Source organism: Pan paniscus, chromosome 10 (genome assembly GCF_029289425.2).
Source record: "Pan paniscus chromosome 10, NHGRI_mPanPan1-v2.0_pri, whole genome shotgun sequence".
Lineage (NCBI taxonomy): Eukaryota > Metazoa > Chordata > Mammalia > Primates > Hominidae > Pan > Pan paniscus.
The window spans coordinates 53,155,121-53,177,998 of NC_073259.2; the positions used below are offsets into that span (position 1 = coordinate 53,155,121).

At 34.2% G+C, this 22,878-nt stretch overlaps 1 protein-coding gene across 10 annotated transcripts in view; it reads right to left on the reverse strand.

Annotated features, from left to right (window-relative positions):
* The window catches only part of CNTN1 (contactin 1), a 384,511-nt gene that overhangs the window by 82,042 nt on the left and 279,591 nt on the right, over positions 1 to 22,878 (reverse strand). For 7 of the 10 annotated variants that reach the window (XM_003825727.4, XM_055095741.2, XM_055095740.2 and 4 more), the window contains one exon: positions 9,099 to 9,257. In XM_003825727.4, coding sequence (XP_003825775.3) covers positions 9,099 to 9,257 — 159 coding nt within the window. Of the gene's footprint in view, positions 1 to 9,098; positions 9,258 to 10,919; positions 18,718 to 22,878 lie in introns of those variants that run through there. The other 3 variants (XM_008951055.3, XM_055095743.2, XM_057299469.2) reach the window with 1 other exon arrangement.

Genomic DNA, 22,878 nt, shown 5'->3' on the forward strand with positions numbered 1-22,878 from the left:
CTAATAGCTTGACAACTCTTCTTTTTAGAACAAACCCAATTATTATTAACATCAGTACCTACGAGAATACAAATATCTAAAACAAACATGTTTTGGTAGATAGTTATAATATCCCCTCAATAAAACCATCTATGTAAGTAGTAGGAATAATTTAGCAAAAACATGATTAACGTCTATCATTTTTAAAAGATGTACCAAGAATTAAAAGTGTCTCTTCTCTCTAAGCTGCTTTCACTTCTGCAAATCTCGGTGGCACTTCTGACCCCAACCACATCAGAAGTACATAATTTAAAACACATTCTGTCTATTTTCCCAGCTCTTATCTTGAGCTAAGTAGCCCATATCATCACTACAAATGGAACTCCAAGACTGGCTAGGTCCACATCAGGCCCACACTCAATATATTTCTTCTGTCTCCCCCTTGCTTGTTCCTAGCTATCATTTGTGGCCATGTATACATTTCTTCTACTTTTTATTCATGTTTTGAAACCCCTCAGGGCCTAGTATGCCCAGCATGATGTTTTACAAATAGAAGTACTTAACACATTTTTGCTTAAAATATATATGTAATACAAATTCTAAAGTTTGTGTCTATTTAGAGTGGACAGTGTCTCAATGCAAGAAGCATAGCTTTGTCTATAGCAATCACTTTAGTGTCTTCTTCATCCTTGAATCTGGCAGGTAAGAGAAGGAGGGCACTCTTTTACCTTGCCCCACCACATAATATCCATCACTCCATGACTCTATATTGTCATGTATTCAGCCCATAAATTGTCCTGTCCTGTCTAAAGCAGATAGTACTACTCTATCTTCTTAAGGCCTCTTCCTTTCCCTTCAATTGTGAGTTGATTCTCATTTATCTCTTCCACTGCCGCTTTGTATGCTTTTTAAAAACATGGTTTTACTTTTAAAACACATTTTATATGTTTTATTGTGAGCCCTAAATGTCTTCATAAATGGACTTGTACCTAATGCAATCTTCTCTCCTATTCCTTAAGCCTTGGTAGGAACTATTGGATCCTTTTTTCTTCTTCTCTTTCTTCTTTTTTTACTGCTTCCAAAATCACCTATGCAGTTTGGGAGCAGAGGCCTGCTCCCTAAAGAAGTCAGCTTTGCTTTGGAAGCTGATTTATGCCTCAAGCCAAATGAAGAGAAACAGGAACGGAGAGACTTTGTGTCCTTTTTCTTCAGCCAAGTTCCTTGCAACCTGTTTGTTATTCTTGGAGCCAGAAAGAGAGTAAAGTACTTTGCATAATGGAGGCAAATACTGGGGATGGATCAGGAGCAGACCTTGTTCTAGACCTGATTTTTAACCGGATCAGTTCTGAGTCAGGCAATACAGTTAATCTCAGCAGTGAAAAATCAGATCTTAACAGTATAATACCTGTTAGAGGCATCTCTCTTTTTAAAAAAAACTAAACTTTGTGTATTAAATGGGTAGTTCTTTAAACATTTGTTTTACTTTTAGTGTAAATTTTAAGCAAAGAGATATAAAGCAGGAGACCTTAGTTCTTACTTTAGTACTTAGGCCAAAGTACTCAGTTTAGCAACCAGCTATAAGCAATAATTCAAAGATCTATTTACAAATGCCTTGAGGCCCTAAGGCTTAGTATAAAAAGAAGTTTCCACCATTCTTTGAGGAAAAGAGAATCAAGTCTCATGGGTATCATAAGACCAATAATTCATTGTGTTTTAGTTGCCTGGAAATCATGCTCGTGGTACCCTGGCTTTAGAGCACACTGATTAATTGTTTGAGCAGCTTTGGAAACAGCCAGAATGACTTCAGGACTAGAAAACAGATTGTGTCAAGAATAACTCCAGCCAATGTAAGCCCCTCCATTGTAGACTTTTACAAGTTACCTGAGTGAGTCCTGGTATTTCTTTAAGATCCGAACACAGGCAGAATCTTTGATGTCCCCCATTTCAATCTAAAACCCAAATATTTGTAAGTACGCAGAACAAACCTACTCACTCAGAGATTCTAAATAAAAATTCGGGTGTCTGTTTGAGACTGGAAATGAGAATTTAAAGGCTTCTCACTGGTTCTAATGCACCTACTCAGTCTTATGTTACAGGTCCTAGACCCAACCCATGGATCGCCTGGCAGGACTCTGGAAGGAGCCATAGGTTAGGCAAATTTCCATGAAGCAAAAGTAAAGCAAGCTGTGCTCTGGCATCTCAGAAGGTGTGAATCCTTGATCCTTCTCTAAGGGAAATACGAATGTAGCCTCATAAAAATCTAGAAATTCATGTTTGAAATGAGAACTACAAAAACTGAAGAAACAGAAAGGCAAAAAAAAAAAGGATACTGTCCTACAATAAACCTAGAGAGTTTTCATTTTTAAAAAGATAATACTAATACTAGGTAAAGATATGGCAGAAGAGATACTCAAATACTGCTGATGGGAATAAAAACTGGTTCTACTTTATTGCAGAGCGATTATATAATATAGCTCATGGGTTTTGGCTGTTTACACTCAACAATTTAATTTATAAATATCTATTTTAGGGAAATAATCTAAAGTATAGAGAAACATTTATGTGCAAAAATGTTAACTGCAGAAAAATTTTAATAATCAACTCAGTCTTACATAAGACAGAAATTTAAATATAAACATATTTTCTTCATGTTGGATAATCTATTCCAGGTTCTCTTAACTATTTCTCATAGCATGGTTACTATGCCTCTTCATGTTCTGGCCAACAGCCTCTTACATAAACACACACCATCACTAACAATATTCTATCATTTGTCCTCTGAAAGCAGCAGCATAGAATCAACACAATTTTCTAACAATGACCTGAGCATCTTGTAGAACTCCAGGAACAGCATCAAGCTGTCTGCTGTCCATCTGCTAAAAACAGTCCAAGAGAAGTAAAATTTACAATAGGTTGCCTTAAAAGTACATAGTCTATTTCTTCATCTCATTATTCTAAATTTAATCTTTGGAACACTGAAAAGTGATATCTTTGAAACATATTTATTTCATATCTTATGTATTTACCTTCATGAAACTGAATTTAATCCTGTACCTTTGTTTCCTAGTGGTCACACTATAAATAAAAACCATATGATTTTTATTTCTGTATTTGTTGCAGAAAATATTTTTCACTTCCACTTAGGATGCAGTCACAAGAGAACTTCACTAGTACACTAACAAAAAGAACACATAGATAATCTATAAACCACCATCTTTCAAAGCCCATTAGAGAGCTGAGTTTGTGAAGACACAATGGACTAAAATCCATCATTGGTAGAACAGTGATGAAAGAAGGTTGTAGTCACAGATGTTAGCAAGAAGAAAACAGTTTAACTTCTAACAGATATTTACAGACAAAGTATAGGCTGGTATGGCTGTTTAAAAACATGGGGAGATCAAAGAACAAGGAGAATCTATAGTAATTTGACAATTATTTTTCATAGGCCTTCATCATGTGTACTCAAGAAAGTTTTGGGGCAGAACAAAAGAGCCAAAAAAGACTTCCCTCTGCGGCACTGATACCACAAACATGAGATAGTGGCAGGAGTGCTGAGAGAGATCTGCTTCCCCTGTGAGGGACAGGTGCTTTGGACCTGTTGAAGTCTAAGGGAAGAGAAGGAGAACTGAGTAAAAAGCCCGAGCACTCTGGGCTTTAGACTGATTATCAGCAGCAGGTATCTGGGCAGAAGCAGGGGAACTGAAAGAGCCCTCTGTGGGGTCCAACGTAGAAGAGTCTGCCGAAATCTGATAGTAGGACAGGAAAACCTCCAGACACTCAGATATGTAGGAGGTCTGATCATACATTCAAATTACTTGAAGCCTGTGCTAAACTGAATCTAACAATGCTCAGATCATCTCAACTACAAATCTGATTGACTCAGTCCCTAAAGTAATGACATGCACTTTCCCAGACATCAATTAATATTTACTTTAGTAATCACTGTTCTTCTATACACAATGTTTGGAATTGAGCAAAAAGTTATCAGACACATGAGCAAACAAAGAAATATGACCCACTGTCAAGAAAGAAAAAATAAATCAACAGAGCTAGACTTTAAGATGGTCTAGATGTTTAAATCATCTCACAGGGTTTTAGCATAACTATGTTAAGTATGTAAAAATGTCAAGTGGAAAACATGCACAACTTGTATAAACAAATAGGAAATTCCCATGGAATATTATGTGAACAATATTAAAAGCAGCCAAATGCTAGAAATAAAAATTCCTGAACACAATAAAGCAGAAGGTCAAAAGTATTTTAATGGGATTATTCACAGACCGAATCCAACAAAATAAATTATCTATGTAAGCAAGAGAGGAAATTAGCCATTATCCATACAGAAACACAGACACGCAGATAAACAGACACATGCGCGCGTGCACACACACACACACAGACACACACACACTGTCCATTATCTGTGGAACAACATCAAACAATCTAACATATGTGTCAAGAGAAACCAAGAAGAGAGAGTAGAGCAGAGGAAATATTTGAAGAGGTAATGAATGGCTAAGAATTTTCCAAAGTTGAAGAAAATATCAACCTAAGAATACAAGAAGCCAAGCTCCATTAGGATAAATGCATTTTATCAAGCTGAAAAGCAAATACAAAAAGAAATCTTGAAGCAGTCACATAAAAGGGACATATCAAGTGCAGGGAATTATGATTAAAACAATAACTGACTTCTCACCCAAAACAATGGAGACAGAAGACAACAGAACAATGTTTTTAAAGTGATCAAAGTAAAATGAAGAGCAATTTGGAATTTGTATGAAATAAAAATAATACTTAAAGATGAAATTAAAGACATTTTCTGATAGAAAAAATGTAAAAACCTTTGAGTCCAACAACCTGAACAATTTGAAATGCTATAAGTTTCTTAGTAATGCAAATTATACCAGATAAAAAAACAGTTTTACAGAAAGGAATGAGGAACCCAGATACAATAAATATACTGGTAAATATAAAGGGATTTTGAGACACTTTTCAGCAAATAGAATAGAAAACAATCTTCTCAGCCTGAAAAAGGCATCTAAGATGACATATTCAAAGCAGTGAAAAAGAAAAGAAAAACAAAGCTGTCAACCAAGAATATCATATCCAAGCAAATATATTTTAAAACCAAAGGCAAAATGCACTCCTAGATAAACAAAGACTGAGAGAAACTGTTACTAAAAGACTTATCTTACAAAAAAAATTAAAGTTCTTCAAGTTGAAAGTAGTTGATCCCAAACAGCAATTTGAATAAACTCCCCCAAAATAATGAGCGTTGGTAAAGGTAATTTTGTAATTATAAAAGATGATATAAATACTTATTTTTTCTTCTATCTTCTCTTAACTTATTTAAAAGTAATTGTAGAAAACTATATATGTATGTATATATATTCACACACATGTTGTGCATTTATATATGCATGTATATATATAATTGTCTTATTGGATCTATAATATATTTAAATGTAATATATTTGATACTAGCTGCAGAAAGGGGACAGGTAGGAGCAAAGTTGTAAAGAAATCATATCAGATGGTGATACATAGTTTGTATATTTGTCCACTCTAAATCTCATGTTGAAATTTGATCCCCAATATTGGAGGTGGGGCCTAATAAGAGGAGTTTGGGTCATGGGGGTGGATTCCCAATGAATGACTTTGTGCCTTTCTTCCAATAATGAGTGAGTTCTTGCTTTATTAGCTCATGCAAGAACTGATTGTTATGAAGAGCCTAGGACCTTGCTTCTCTCTTTGTTGCTCCGTCTCTCACCATGTGACAAGCCAATTTGCTTTCACCATGAATGAAAGCTTCCTGAAGCCCTCGCAAGGAGCAGATGCTGGCACTATGATTCTTGTATATCCTGCAGAACTGTGAGCTAAATAAAACTCTTTTCTTTCAAAATCACCCGGCCTCAGATATTTCTTTATAGCAATGCAAAATAGACTTAGACAGATGAAATTCAAATCAACATGAACAAGTGAGGAGGATTAGAAGTAGTAAATATAAAGGATGATATAACAGACAAATTAACAAAGGATAATATAAACATATTGGTTTAATAGGCAAACATTTATAGAAAGTGATAATATTAATATAAGATTATTGGGTTTGTGACATATAGAGATGTAATATATATATTTATATATATTTCACTGAGTATAAAAGTGTTTCCCCTAGATAGCTTTATTTTATCTTCCTCTTTTGTGCATAATATATTTAATCCTCTGTGTGTGAGTAATATATTTAATAATATATTACTAAATATTAATAGCATATATTATATGCTATTATAGCAATATATATATTACTATATATGACATAGCATATAATAAAATATGCTATAATATAATAGCATATACAACAAAATATTAATATACAGTATTATAGTAATATATAACTATAATACTATATATGCTATTAATATATAGTAATATAATATATAGTATATATATATAGTACTGTAATAGCACAAAAGAGGAAGAATGAAATAGAACTATGTAGGAGAAACACTTTCATATTCACTGAAAATTTAAGCTAATAAAATTATAAAACCTATTCTGATAAATTCAAATGTATCTGGTAAGCCCTAGAGTATTCATTAAGTATGTATGTGTTTGAATATACACATGTATAGTGAATATAAACTTCCCTTCAGAGCAGGATTATACATATACACACACACACACACATACACTCACACACACACACACACACACACGGTGAATATCATCAAAGGAATTAAAATGTTACACTAGAAAATGCTCACTTCTTCCAAAAGAAAGCAGTGAACAAGGAAAAGAGGAACAAAAATAGTAAAATATTTAGAAAGCAAAAATACAATGCAGCTACAATCCAACTGTATCAATAATAACATTAAATGTTAATTGATTAATTCAATCAAAAGGCAGAGACTATCAAACTGGATGAAAAATCCAACTATATGTGGCCAACAGAAAACATACTTTAGATTCAGAGACCCAAATTCAATGAAAGTAGAAGAATTGGAAAAGATATATAATGGAAACAGGAACTTTCAGAAAGCAGCAGTGGCTATTACTAATATCAGAAGTACCCTATTTACTTATTTATTTATTTTATTATACTTTAAGTTCTAGGGTACATGTGCACAATGTGCAGGTTTGTTACATATGTATACATGTGCCATGTTGGTGTGCTGCACCCATTAACTCATCATTTACATTAGGTATATCTCCTAATGCTATCCTCCCCCCTCCCCCCACCCCAAGACAGGCCCCGGTGTGTGATGTTCCCCACCCTGTGTCCAAGTGTTCTCATTATTCAGTTCCCACCTATGAGTGAGAACATGAGAAATACCCTATTTAAAACACATCTCCTACTTCCCCATTCCTCTTTTCTGTTGTTTCTCTCTAGCATTCATCACCACATGACTTACTATATATTTTAATTCTGTATTGGCATCTCTTCTACTATAGTATAAGCTCCTTGAAGACAGGTTTTGTTGTTGTTATTTTGTTCACTGCTACTCACCTATACATACTGCATCTAGAATAGGTTCTGGCACACAGTGGGGACTCAATAAACATGTTTAATGAATGAGCACTGTGGGCCCTGATATAGGTGCTAGAGATAGAACAGTGAATAAAACAGTTTTTACCTCCATGGAACTTACTTTCTAGTGGATATTTTAAAATAAGAAGCATATTTAAATTGAGCTACATAGTAAGCATACATAAATAATGAAAATGATTGCAATTAGTATTTCTTTTCTCAGGGCCAAACCAATTTTAAACCATTTATTTATTTTAATGTGGCTAGATTTCTAATAGTTTCATTATTATCATACTTTTCCATTCTCTTCAGAAAAGTAGAAACTGCCCATGCTTTAGGTTTATAAAGTATCTAAAAGGTTTTTAAAATTATTTTTCAGATGATCTGATTTTGTCAAGAATATTTACAGATAATTCTTAAAACAATAAGCATAATGTAATGGAAATATTTCACCTATTTCTAATTTATTGCAACTTTATACACTTAGGTGGGGAATCATCTGATATTAAAATATATCCTAAATCCTTGCAACAGACCTCAAGTTTATATTTGATTTATTTCCCTGGAGGGAGAGAAGTATCAAATAGAAGTAAATTTAAATTAAAATATCTTAGTGAGCAATACGAATATTGGCATTTGGGAAATGGGATTTCCATTATGTTAAGATAAATCTAAAATGAAAGCAGATTTGGGAGATTAGAGTATTTTTTTTTTTTTAGTTTTTTAAAAAGGAGGAACATTTTATTCACACACTCGTGTCTCTTTTCTCCTCTTGTGACAACTGGGAAAATATTTCTATGTCTCCTCTTTTCCATCTTAAAGAATTCTGGCAATGACAAGTTTGTTTAAAAATATTGTCAAAAGTTACAAAGATAAACAGGTTATTTTATCAAAAAGGTCTTCAATCTTCCATTTTACAGGAGAAAATATATGTATTAATGTGTGATATTGTAGGCTAGTCATGACAAATGGCAAAGTTGTAGACAAAGGAAAGTACCCACTTATTCTTAGTTAATTTTTCCCGATCAACTTTAGAAAATCTTAATATAAGAAAAGAAAAAGGTTGAAAGATCCAAAATGTCTTTAAAAATCTGTTTTGAGGAAATTCAAACCGGGTGAGATCATTCACATAAAGGGTTATAGTAGTAAGATTTGGATGCTTAATTTAAGATTTATGATCAATGTGGTTTTTTAGAAATTCAGAACTATAGTACATATATACCCAAATAAAAAGGGTCATAAATAATATGCTATAAATGCTATTTGCTCAAAAATAGACTTCCCAATGATTTTGGGGCAGTAAATCTCACACAAAACTCAAGTAAGAAACCCAGGAGGCCTCATTTTGCTTTCCATTATATATTGATTTAGAAATGATACTTCTTTTTCTATAGCTTTAACACATTTAAATGTGTAAATTCTATGTAATTTTCTTCATTACCAAAATATTAGAATACATTTTTAAAAATTTAAGAAAGAAAGCCTTTCAAGGTAGATAATGACATTTTTAAAACCTCCAAATTTTTGTTTTTGAGAAAAGAATTCACTTTGAAAACATGCACGGATTAATCAGACAAATAAAACTCACCTGTCTTTGCATCTTTCCAGTCATCTGAAAGAATAGTCTTGGTCTGGATAGTGTATTTAGAAATAGGACTATGATTGTCTGAACCACGGCTCCAAGTAAGTGCCACAGAAGTGGCTCTAATGTCTTCTATTCTCAGACCACCTGGAGGGCCTGGAGGGCCTGAAATGAAAATTTGGGTAATGAATCAGTGAATTCCATCTAGTGAGTCAAACACACATTAGAATATAAAAATGTCTTCTAACCATTAATCTAAAGAACATTTGTCCAATATAATCAGTGTGTCTGCATTTCTTTTAAATATAGATTATAAGAAGTGATATCACTTGTAGTTTTCACTGAATGATTTCATGTATCTCTTTTTAAGGAAGGGGATAAATGCTATCATTTAAAAATGACATTGTTATGCAGATATAGTAATCTCTGACTCATTATATGCAATTGGCACCAAGGGGACCTAACAGATTGTAGCATAGCATGATTTAATGAATTCTTGCTGAATGCATGAATCAGATGGTAGCACAATTCAGTTTAGATATGGGAACATTTGGTCTATTGTCATTCTGCCTCCCCAGAACTGAACACATCCTCTTTGTTCTTTGTGGCTTTTTTTTTTTTTTTTTGAGTTAGGGTCTCACTCTGTCACCCAGGCTGGAGTGCAGTGGGGATGATCATGGCTCACTGCAGCCTCTCCCTGCCTCCCCAGCTCAAGGGATCCTCCCAGCTCAGCCGCCCAAGTAGCTGGGACTACAAGCACTCCACAACACCCAACTAATTTTTGTGTGCATGTGTGTACTATTTTGCAGAGACTGGGTTTCACCGTGTTGTCCAGGCTGGTCTCCGAGTTCTGGGCTCAAGTGATCCTCATGCCTAGGCATTCCAAAGTGTTGGGACTACAGGTGTGAACCACCGCACTGGCCCACATACTTTCTTATAACTCTAAATGTTATAGGTAATTCATTTTACTTGAAGTGGAAATTTCTGGGAATAATTTCATGTATCATTTTGCATAATACATTTCATGTTAGTTATAGTCATAAGAATAAGTAATATTAAAAATGTTTCTACTTATATAATATATAGAAAATAATTGTCAATTCAGAGATATACCAGGAATGCTCTTAAAACCTCAAATTATATTGAAGAGTCTTAGAAGAATTGTTCTGGCAGAACAAAAAACAATGTTAAAAATAGGTTTTCATAGATGCTTCATAACTCAGTACCAATATGATTCCTTTATCCTTTCAACAGTGCACTGTGCTGGGAAATAGAAATTAAAAGATAAATGAGACACAACTTTTTGGGCTTTGAAGAGCTTTTTGTCTTCAAATAAGACAAATAAAAATAAGAGAAAAATGTCCTTTAAGTGGTGAAGTGGCATCTATCACTTCAAAAGCTAAAGAAGTCTCTCAGTTAATAGACAGCTCCTAGTATAGACATTTCAGAATGTTTATAACTAAACATACATATCACCTGTTCTATTTGCACCAGAAAGGAGTCCACCCCCAATTGATTTAGGCATATTTAATATAATAATTAATAATTTTTATTAAGTAGCACCATCATTTTTCATAATTAATGTAATACTAAAGAGGACATTTGTCTTTATTTTTCAGCTGAAATATATATCTTTATATTTACATATCAGTTGGGTTGTAGCTTAGATGGCCTTTTTCTTTATAAGAACATTGGTATTTGCAGAGGTATGGCCAACACCCCAAACCTTCACCCATTTCCTTAAAGTGGTCCCAAGGAAGAAAGTGTGTGCAGATCAACAAAAACACATCACCACCAATGTTAAAATAACACAAGACACATACCCTATCCATGACAGTAAATTTTATTATTTGGAAATATATCACATATAAATATAAGAAAAGCAAGTGAACTTTTATAAATTTATAACCTTTAATAGTATACTTAGACTTCTTAATGTTAAATAATTGAAAATAGACACATAACAGAACACATTTGATATTCAGAGAGAACATATTGCATTTTTCATATGTAAGAAAACACATTGAAATACAGTGTACATTCTTGATCAGAACCAAGAAGTTCATTATTTCACATAATGCAGCATCCTAAGTCAATTACCAAGTAGAATATTTCAGAGTGTTAAAATAAAAAATTAGAGGTGAATAATAAAAGAATTTCTCAAATGAAGAGAAAGCCCTGTAATGCATGCATTCAGTTACTTTTTCTGAGCATAGGGGTATGGCATTCAGAAAATGTTAAAGGGAATTTAAGACAAAATTATCATAGGTTAGTCATTAACCATTAAAATGTAAATCATTTCCCTGCTGTTATTCTCTGATGTTCTTGAGGTGTCAAATGAGTAATATTTCATAAAGGTCAGAATAAAGCTGCATATTATTAGTGTATTTGTTGAGACATTATATGCATAATAATTCAGTCATCCACTCATTTAAGGGTAATATTGTTGAGCAAAACACTATAATTATACTTGTCCATTGTTTTCTCGGATACATGTCTGGCCTATGGTAGGTTCTTCATAAATATTTGGTGTATAGATAAATAAATTTATTATAATTAATGTTCAGGCAGTTCTGTAAACATAATTGTCATCCACAATACAGTCTTCATTTTTCCAATTGTCTTGAAATACTATATCATCATGAAGAGGTGGAATCGAGAAGACAAATGGAAAGGGGTGTGTTGGTATCTTCAAAACCCTGGTGTGGGAATTTTACTCGGTAATGGTTCCACTGATATGAAGTAGATTTTTCCATCTAGTAATTGCCTACAAATATCTCCCCAAAAATGCCTGAGAAAAATACTATTAAAATCATAATTGTATTAAAAAACAGGGATTTTAGAATTAAGATAGACTCAGCTTTCAGTTCTGTGCCCTGATTTATCTTGGGCAAGTTTCTTAAAATCATTAAGCTCCTGTTTACTCATCTGTAAAATAAGAGTAATAAAAACCGAACATATAAGATTGTTTTTAGGCCAGGTGTGGTAACTCACGCCTATAATCCCAGCACTTTGGAGGCCAAGGCAGGTGGATTACCTGAGGTCAGGAGTTCAAGAACAGCCTGGCCAACAGAGTGAAACCGGATCTCTACGAAAAATACAAAAATCAGCTGGCATGGCAGTACACATCTAATCCCAGCTATTCAGGAGGCTGAGACAGGAGAATTGCTTGAACCTGGGAGGCAGAGGTTGCAGCGAGCCAAGATTGCGCCACTGCACTCCAGCCTGGGTGACAGAGTGAGACACCTTTTCAAAACAAAACAAAACAAACAAAACAAAACAAAACAAAACAAACAAACAAAAAAAACCAGATGATTGTTAGGACTGAAATAATGTCCTTAAAGAATGTAGTTATCAGCCTGGTACATAGAAAGCCATCAGGAAACCTTATCTATTAACAATATTATTATTGTCATTACTTCTTTAAAAGATTTCTGAGCATCTTAGCTACCTGGCAGGAGTTGTTAATTAGTACTTTGTCAGTCATTGTCAGGGATCTGTTTACAGAGTATTCATTTACCACTTATTACTTAAAGCAGGGACAGTAAACCACAAATAAAATTCTAAGCCCCCCAGCCATCTGAAAGGAACCCTTCTCTTGGCAAGGGCAGTCCAAAAGTAACCTGAAAAACTAGTTCAGGAAGTGATGGCAAGGGGCAGCCAGACATGCCTCATTATACCCTCCTCCCTTTGGGAATTATTGATAGAACAGACTTCTTAAGTCTAATAAGAAGCATTTACAATCTATTTTCGGAAGCTTGCTACCTGAAGGCTTCATCTGCGGGAGAAAACCTTGATTTCCACCACCCACAAGTCTGTATGGTAATACAGACATTCTTTTCTATTGGTAATAACTCTTTCAACCAATTGCCAATCAGAAAATCCTTAAATCTACCTCTGATCTGGAAGCCCCCAATTTTGAGTTGTCCCACCTTCCCAGATGGAACCAATGTACATCTTACATGTGTTGATTGATATCTCATGTCCCCCTAAAATACATAAAACCAAGCTGTATCCCAGCAACCTCGGGAACAGGTCGTCAGGACCTCCTGAGGCTGTGTCACAGGTGCATTCATAACCTTGGCAAAATAAACTTTCTTGAGACTTGTCTCAGATACTCTTTGGTTTATAGGACAATATAGAAAGTAAAATGTTTTCCAGTAATTTTGATGTAGGTGAGGAAAATTTGGGAATGTGAAGATACTCTGTGTATTAAGGAATCAGTTTGTGGCAAAAAATAGAGCACGGAGACAAACGTGGACGGTCGGACTTCAACCCAGGGCCAGCCCTGAAGTGTCTCTCAGCAGGAAGGTTTTCAAGCAGTGTAGGCTGATGTTACTTGCTTATTTTTTTGTTTAGAATGGACAGAAAAGTGTTGAGGTAGAAAATAAAATGACAAAACTACTTTGTTCTCAGCACAAAGGAAGGTATTTAGGAACTGACCACTCTTCTGATTCTTTTGTCAATGAAAAAAACCCAACCATACATAATTCTAACCCTGAGTTTCTTTCTTTCTTTCTTTTTTTCTTTTTTTAGTTTCCATTACCATGCGCTGTCAATAAATCCTTCAGGAAACCAGGGAAAATGTAAGCAAATGGCCTGATGCATGCAGCTTATTTCACTATTACTTTACTGATATCTCCTTCCAGTTTCTTAGGCTGTTCTCAGCCAGATAGCTAAGGATTCTAAGAACTGTTTACCCCAAAGTTAACATAAAAGAGGGAAATTGGTCAGTTGAAAAAGACTGTTGGAATCTGACCTGATTTTAAATGCCTAGATACATTAGATGACAAATTCGTCTTCTGTTTTTTTTTTTTTTTCTTTCTTTGGCTGTAATTATTAAAGATCTGAAGTTAGGGGAAAAAGAACTGAAATATATTTCTGACTAGACCTGGCAAAGTCTTTTTATCCATTTTTCTCACTAACATTAATATTGGGGAGTTAGAAAGAGGTGAAAGAGGAGAAAAAGAACAATATGGAGGAGGGAATAAAAAGTTATTTAAAGCATGCTTTTTGTTTTATGCTTTTATAAATACAGTTTTATCTTCACTCCTCTCTTGTCACCACCTCCCCCTACCCCATGCTCTCGAGTTTTTGAAATACATTTTATTACGCTCATATATCATATCCCTACTATTTCTGCTGTTTCTGTTTCCTGATTCTTTCAAATGCTCACAGGATGTCATCAAGAGTGGATACCACTAATTGTGCTCAGCCTATCCAGCTGATTGAATTCCTCTTTCATTGTAGTTGGCAGGACAAACTTCAGTGTTGATTTTTTTTATTCTTATTTTCCCATTCAAAATCATAGTGTTCAAATTGCTACCCTTCTTTGGGCTACCTTTCTGTACTTCAGATGGTGGCTGCCTCTATGGACTATTCTTTCTTTCCTATTTGCATGACCCCCTCTCTTACTATTCTTGTTTTGCACCCATTATATTCTTTCACTCTCACTTTAAAAATCCCTCTTAGAGAATGCTGACTGAGAATGTTCCATAAAATTTCACCTATGGGGCATACAAAAATAATGATCTATCAAAGTCCTTGTTAGTGTTATGTTTCTTACCTTGGGGGTTCTTCAAAGTTGGCTAAAAACAAGTCTACGAACAGCTACTGAGACTTGTTTCTGTCACTTTTTAACCTAGTAAAGGACTGGGGAAACGGCCTGAATGATCTCCTGTCATTCATGGTTCAATGCAGAGTCTCATTTGCCACACCCCTACTCTCTTTCTCTAAATTTATGTTTTCAACATTTTTACAATTAAATCATGCACTACAGACAAATAATAGAAACATTTCAATATTTAAGGTAGATCACATACATTTAAGAGTCCACTAAAACATATATATATATATATATATAATCCATTTTACAAAAGGACACCGAAGTCTATAAGGGCTGTTGTCAGAGATACATAGCTAATCAGCGACAGAGTACAGAGATGGGATCAAAGACAGGGTTTTCTGGTATAACACGCTCAAAATGAGAAAACATCTATTTTCAAATTTAGATTATACAGCTTAAATGTGCCTGTCTGCAAAAGACTTCCAAGTAATTACCTGGATGACAACAAGTCTACGCTATTGTTCTCTTTGGACTTGAACTGCTAACAATATAAAATTTACATGGTATAAAATTATTAGTCATTCGAAAAGGGGAAATTTATATTGTACATTTTAATAAAAATTATGCTTTTTTCTGAGTACTTATATTGAAGTCACTGCCAAATCTTTTATAATTCTTACCAATAACCCTATGATGTAAGTGCTATTATTTTTCCTATTTTACAGGTGAGGAAACAGACAGGAATAGGTTAAATAAAATGGCCACGTTCACCCAGCAAGTAAATGTCAAAGTTAGAATCTGAACCTAATCAATTTGCCATGAGACCAAATTTTCAACAACTATCCTAAAAACAATATTTTTAAAACAGCATTGTCAGTATCACATTCAAAAATGTTATTAGGTTTCCGTTGCTGACCTTTCTTTTTGGGGAGAATATGAATTACTTGTATATAAGTGAATATTTTGGAAAATATGACAAAAACTGTAACATACTGATCATAGCTTTTTTTATTTTTTATTTTTATTTTTTATTTTTATGGAGATGAGGTTTCACCGCGTTGCCTGGGCTGGCCTTGAGCTCCTGGGCTTATGTGATCCACCCATCTCAGTCTCCCAAAGTGCTGGGATTACAGGTGTGTACCATCATGCCTGGCCAATCATGCCTTTTTAAATCTTTGTTTCAGTGTTAACTCAGATAAGTAAAGATAAACACATCATCCATTTATAAATTCATATTCAATACATTCCCACTCTTTATTGATTGCTATAAATATATTTGGTAATCTTTCCTGGATTTTACAAATGTTTTTAGAAAATCATACCTATGTATGAACAAAATATAGATTTGATTTTTACTCAGTTCTCATTCACATGTAAACTAATTTTTAAAAATGAGGAGAAATATAGTTAATCAGTTCTGTCATTTCTGCTTTAAAAATGTAGTAACATTCAATGAAGAGGAATTTAGACATTTGAGGAAAGATAGTGAGAAAACAATATATAAATTTTCCAAATGACCATTCACACATTATAAGCTGACCATATTTTCTTAATCAATAATCAAGATTCATTTTTTTGATAAATCAAATTGGATAGAAGACTAGAAATTAAGATCCTCGTGTCTCAATTTATAAACAGGATGTAAAGTAGCTGTGACTACACCCCACGTATCATTTGAGTTGGTGCCACTACTTAGATAGTAGCCCTAACCTGCTCTCTCCCTCTTAAACACTGGCTTTCTAAACAACTATAGTTGGAAATAAACCCCCCAAAACCACTGATTCTTTGGGGTATTCATATAGCACATACATTTAATATAAATATTCATGCTGCAGAACTGGTGTAAGTAGGAAAAACACTGGTGACATTCTTTTTTCCACTGGTAATTCCCTAGTAAGTAATTAAAAGCAAAGCACCACGTACAAATATTCTGTGGTTAACTGTTTATTTTTACCAAAACAACAAATTTCAATGAAAACTTTGAAATGTTAAGGAAACAAAAAACTTTTCAGAACAATTTATCTTCCCTTTTTAAATCAAGTAAACATAAAATTGAAACTGCTGAGTGACAGTCATATTAGGGCAGGAGACATCTTCTTCACCAAGGAATGTCAAAGTCTCATTATTTATTGCAGGCCTGTTCTTGCCTTGAAAATTATCTAAGACAATGGCTCCAATATCCTATTTTAAAATATAAATCAATGTTTTCCGATCATGTTGATGTTTGAAGTTGTACTAAGATGAAGCTGAATCTTATTAAATATCTCTACCATTTAATAGGAATATGGTAATTTTCTTAACCTCTGATATTGATAAAGGTAAATTTAGATCCCAGTTAGAAATAAGAACAAGACTAAAGGAAGATAAATGAACCTGTATAATTCTTCTACTTGATATTGATATAGTTTAAGGTTGTCCTTCCCTTTCTGGTACAAGTCACATCTGTCCTATGATTTCCTTTAGAATTTTTATTATTTCTTTAAAAAACAAAATACTTAATGCTAAATGACGAGTTAATGGGTGCAGCACACCAGCATGGCACATGTATACATATGTAACTAACCTGCACATTGTGCACATGTACCCTAAAACTTAAAGTGTAATAATAAAATAAAATAAAATAAAAAATATTCCTATCTGGTCTTGGTTGTATAATTTCAGTATGGACTACATAGAAAGATGCCCTTAATACGATTCATACATGTCTCCATGGTGCTGTTTACAGACACATGAAAATTCTCAAACTGATTTTAAACATCTTACAAAAATGGCAATTAATCTGGATCTCTAGTCTAAATTCTAGGATAGCTCCTTTTGGAACAGTAATTGAGACTAGAAAATATAAAAGAAGGAAATAAGTAACATCTTGAGCCAGAGACATTTATTTCTTTATGATGACTAATAAATTATTTTTAAAGTTAAACTATATATATACACACACATTTAATAATTTAAGAGTTATATTCATTTCCCTCAAAGCTTTCTTCAGAGTTCTTCTGACCACAGAGAGAATTGCTAGATGAAGTAAAAGAGAAACTCATACCTAAACACAAACCTGTTTAAGAAAGTCAAAATTATTTATTGTGAAGGAATAAGAATTTTAAGCACATCTCTTTGACCAAATGGGGAAAGTGAAGGCATTTTCAAACAATAACATTTAAGCAATCCCAGAAAGAATTATATACTCCTCAATTTTAATCGTCCACTTCTACTCAAGTCCTCCCAGTAAAAATCACAACCTTCCACCCAAAAGATCTACAAAAGCTGATGGCAGGAGTCAATAAAATTAAATATGAATGCATGCTGTTAATGGCTTAGTCATCTTTACTAAAATCTTGCTACTCAGATGAGGGTTTCCTCCACATGCTATCCATTTTCACTTTCCAATTCCAGGAATTGTTCCAAAAACCCTACAGAGCCATGGTAGGACTTCAGTTGTTTACTAATGCTTTTCATTCTTTCATGCCAAAGAATATGTATGGTACTAGGATTAAGAAAAAAAGACTGCTGGAGTAATGCCCCTTTTAGCTTATGTCCTAATTATGATGTCTCATTAGAGAGTTTGACAACATTGTTCATTACCTGCTTGAATAAATCAAACAGTACATTCAATGGCAATACTCCTGTATTATACAATTCATCAGTTCTTCATACATTTTTCAGATAATGAGCTAATTTCTGGGCTATATAATTTCAAAGAAAAACAGGACATGAAAACACAAAACTTTCACTTGGCCATTATATAATGTACTGAGTTAGTTCACTAGGCATTTTTAAGGTATTAGTGAAGCATTATAGTTATATTTTTAAAAATATTTATGCCCAAAGTATGTTTACATGTTTCAAAAGGGGAAACATACTCTAAGAACTAGGTTGGGGGTGGGGAGAACTGCAGAAGCTACAAGATTGAGTTAGTCAAATCTAGTATAATATGTTAGAAAAAAAAAAAGTCTTTCACAGAAATGGTGAGTGTCAACGATCACCAGGTTGGAGGCAGGCTTGCACAGACGGGGAGAAAGGAATCCACCATGTTTTTCTCTCCATCTTTTCTGTTTTTACCTGCAAGAGGAAAGATCAAGGCTGAAGGGAGAGTGTGGATGCCCAATTAGGGGCAGGAAGCCATGCACTTGGGGGATTTGCCCTATTTCCTTGATGGGTAAGGTGAAAGAATAAACACAGAAAGGTATCTTCCCCTACACACTGAGGACGGGGGGCCAAAGGGAGAAGACCGATGCCACAAGCTGTGGCCCAATTAAAGCCTTTCCCTCATACACAGTGACTGACTTTCTAAGGAGCAAGCGTTGTAACTGAAGTCTCTCCTCAAAAAACAAATAAACGAAACAAATCTCGTGGATCCTTTGTAAATTTCATTCCACAGAGTGCAAGTCTATCTACTGAAACATGTGGTTATGCCTTGAAGACTTCTAAGAATAAAAGTAATAAGGATAGATTGAAGCAATGGTTTGAAAAGTTTAATCAACGGTTAAGGCTGTTTTGTGAGAACTGCGTCTTGAGTTATATTTTATTTATTTCTTATGTCGATATATACATTCATAGTAAAGGGAAGGAAGTAAAGGACAATGTTTATAAAAAGTTGCCATGAACAATGTATGGACTGTAACTACTCATATTCTCTTTCATAAATATGGAACTTGAGGCTTACAGTGATTAATAGACTAGCCTAAGACCATAGGTTAGGTAGGCAAAGTGGATATCTAATCGATTTACCTAATACCAAAAGCCACAGCTTTTAGATCACACCATGCAAATCATTTAACAGCAGTATGTGTATATTAATACAGCAATATTGTTATGGAAAACCATGTAATTAACAGAGTGATCACCTACCTCATTCCCCTACGCATAACTAAGGATAGTTATTATTAGAATTATACCATTTTATAGCCACTACTGCCCCCTGGAGATAGCTATTTAAATACAAGAAACGGAAACTAGGAAAACTTGCCTATGCTGACTGCTTGTTGTAAATTCAGTCCTTACGGTAAATAGTAAAAAAAGGTCGTAAGACATTTGACATTTTAAGCATATAAAATTTTAAATCCTTTTGATGAGAACTGAAAATCCTAATTTTAGATATATTCTTTTTTTCTTTTGAACGCAGTTTGGGTAGTTTTTGGTATTTTACCAGAGTTTGCTTATCTGTGATTTGAGATTTTAAGTCTGAAAAGGGGGTGCTGTGAACAGTCACCGAGGGAGCCTTCCTAAACTCCTCCAGAGAGGGGTGCCATTTCCTTGAATTAGTCACTGTATCTACCAGACAATGTAGGAAGATATCAAATAGTGGTCCTCCAAGTTGCTTAGACCCTACACATCAGCGGGATCTGACATATTTCTATCAGTAACAGTTCCTTTCTTCTCGAGAAATTCTCAGGAATGTGTGAAGGAGGGGCGCGGTCAAGCTCTCATTATTGAGAGTCACTTAAGAGTGCAGGAAGCAGATGCTCAGAAGTGGGTTCTTCAGTGTGACGGACGTTAGACCATTCTGGGAATAATTACACAAGGGATCTCTACACTCTGGTGTGTCACAAGTAATTTGCTACTAATAATATTGAGAATTCAGAAGTTTCTGCATTTTTTTCCCAAAGGATAAAGTGGATTCAAAGTTATCCCGGTAGCATGCTAACTCTCACTCACTTGCATCCCAATGCACTTTTAGGTGAAGGTGTTGGCTCTTCAGGGGTGCCCTGGAAAATGCACATGAACCTCAGCCACTCCCTTATGTCTTCCCATGTCCACACAATGATCATCACTGTTAGCTGGCATTAAGCAAATAACAATTAAAATAGTGTTGTGCTTTTTAGGGGAAAAAGGTTTTTTTGGATTTATGCCAAAATCTGCAATCAGTTATGAGAGTATAGTGTACAGTTAAACATGATGATGGAAAAGCGCTCTGGCAGAGAAAAGATTTAGAACTGTGCCTTGCTGCTCTGATCTAATAGGGTATCCTAGCTAAGTGTCAGTTGCAGAATACTTAAACATTTCTTTCTCTCTCTGTGTATGTTTCATTTAATCCCAGTAGTGACAATTAGAGTTGGAGAAGCTATTGTAGGAATTCAAAAGCACTAAAATCTCTCTGTAGCTTCATAAACTGATGATGAGTTTAGAGGGTAAAAGCTTTTTCTGAGTTTCCTTCATTCTAATATGCGTAGGTGCCCAAACTTTTATGACCAAATTAAATTTCCATAAACTGGGTGGAAAGCAAGCCCACAAAAGGCTCCCTCAAGAAAGCACTGCATAGTCACGAGACTGGAAATGGCAGACTGCACAAAAATCATAGGTAATAAAACTGCTCGAAAGGGATTTTACGTCGTTAAGTTTTTTCTTGGTTATATTTTCAGCAATGAGGCTAAGGTGTTTTTGTCTTATTTAGTAAAATGAGCTGAAAAGGGAAACTATTAATGAAATTCTAATTTTAAATGAGCTAAAATGTTACTCTACTCTCTAACTTAACTTGGAATTATCAATAACTCAGAGTGTTTTGAGGGAATTACCTAATTAATGGGACAAACCATGTACCAACAATGATAGAGATGCACAATACAAAATTATATGGTCTGACTTCTGTCTTTGGGAACGTTAAACATCAAGAAGGGAAAAGCATATTCATGTAGTTGAATTTGGAACACTAGTATCTGGCCACATTCTGGCTTTATAACTGATAGTTGAAAATATAATTTTTTCTTTTTTAAACTTCCTTTGCCTATGAAATGGGAATAACAGTCCTTGTGCTACCACCTCATAGCAATTTTGTAGGATGATGTGGTAAAATTTATAGGAAAATCCTATAAGTGTAGACATTATAATCTAAGATATTTAAATATTCTGAATGAACTATTTTTAACTGTATGAATTATACATTATTTTAAAAAGCAGGAAAACACACATCAAAATTTCATTTACCTATTTTTAGGCCAAAGAGCACATTATAAAATCAAGCTTTCAAGCCATCTAGTACAATTCATTTATTGGTTTTGCTATTGTAATTATAACTGTGTAAAGTTGAGTAGCTGAAAAAAAAATAACTACTATAGTTTCCCTTGTAATAGGCCAGCCATAAATATAACATGAGCAAAAATAAAATAGCAAGATCAGTATCAGTTACACTCTATAGAATAAACATTTATTGCCAAGAAAGTAAAAGGCCAGCAGCTTAGCTTTTCCACACTGATTATTTTATCACATTGAATATATTTGAATTAAGTTTTAGTTATAGTGTGCTACAGCCATGAGCTGGGTGTTCTACCTGAAATTAGACTGTCTGCATTCAAACCTTGTTCTTCCACTTAGTAGCTTTGTGACCTTTAGTGATTAACTTAGCCTCATTAGATTCAATTTTCTCATGTGTAAAATGAATATAATACAGTAACGATACCTGTCCTTTAAAATTAAATCTGGTAAACAATGTCTTTAATAAATGTTATATATCATTTTATGATATAATCAATACATGTTATATGACATACAATATATATTTTATTATAACATGCTATGTAGTTACATTCTGTCATTATATATTAAATTATATAATTATATATCTTTATTTTCATTTTATATTCATCATTTTATATAAATACCTTTTCACAGCCTAAAGATTTGAGTTGGAAAAATGCAGTATTTTACCAACATAAATCACAATTACTTTCAAAATATGAACTAATTGCCATTTATTCATATTCTTCGAGACTTGTAGGTATCTCTGATTATCTGTATTGCTCTTGAACTTTGACATTATTGGCATAATTGTAGCCTAATTTGGCATAATTATCTGGTAAATATTCATGGATGTATGAATCACTATGGAGCACTGAAATGCATGCAGTGTCTAAAAGCTCCCAAGGCCTGCTAAGTTCTGTAAAGCTTTCCTACTGTCTCCCTGGAATCAAACTGAGTGGTAGAAGGGTTATTTTTTGTTTGTTTGTTTGTTTTGTTTTGTTTTTTTGAGACAGTCTCACTCTGTCGCCCAGGCTAGAGTGCAGTGGCACGATCTCGGCTTACTGCAACCTCCACCTCCTGGGTTCAAGTGATTCTCCTGCCTCAGCCTCCCAAGCAGGGGGGACTACAGGCATGTGCCACCACACCAAATAATTTTTTTATTTTTAGTACAGATGGGGTTTCACCATATTGGTCAGGTTGGTCTCGAACTCCTGACCTCCTGATCCACCCTCCTTGGCCTCCCAAAGTGCTGGGATTACAGCCATG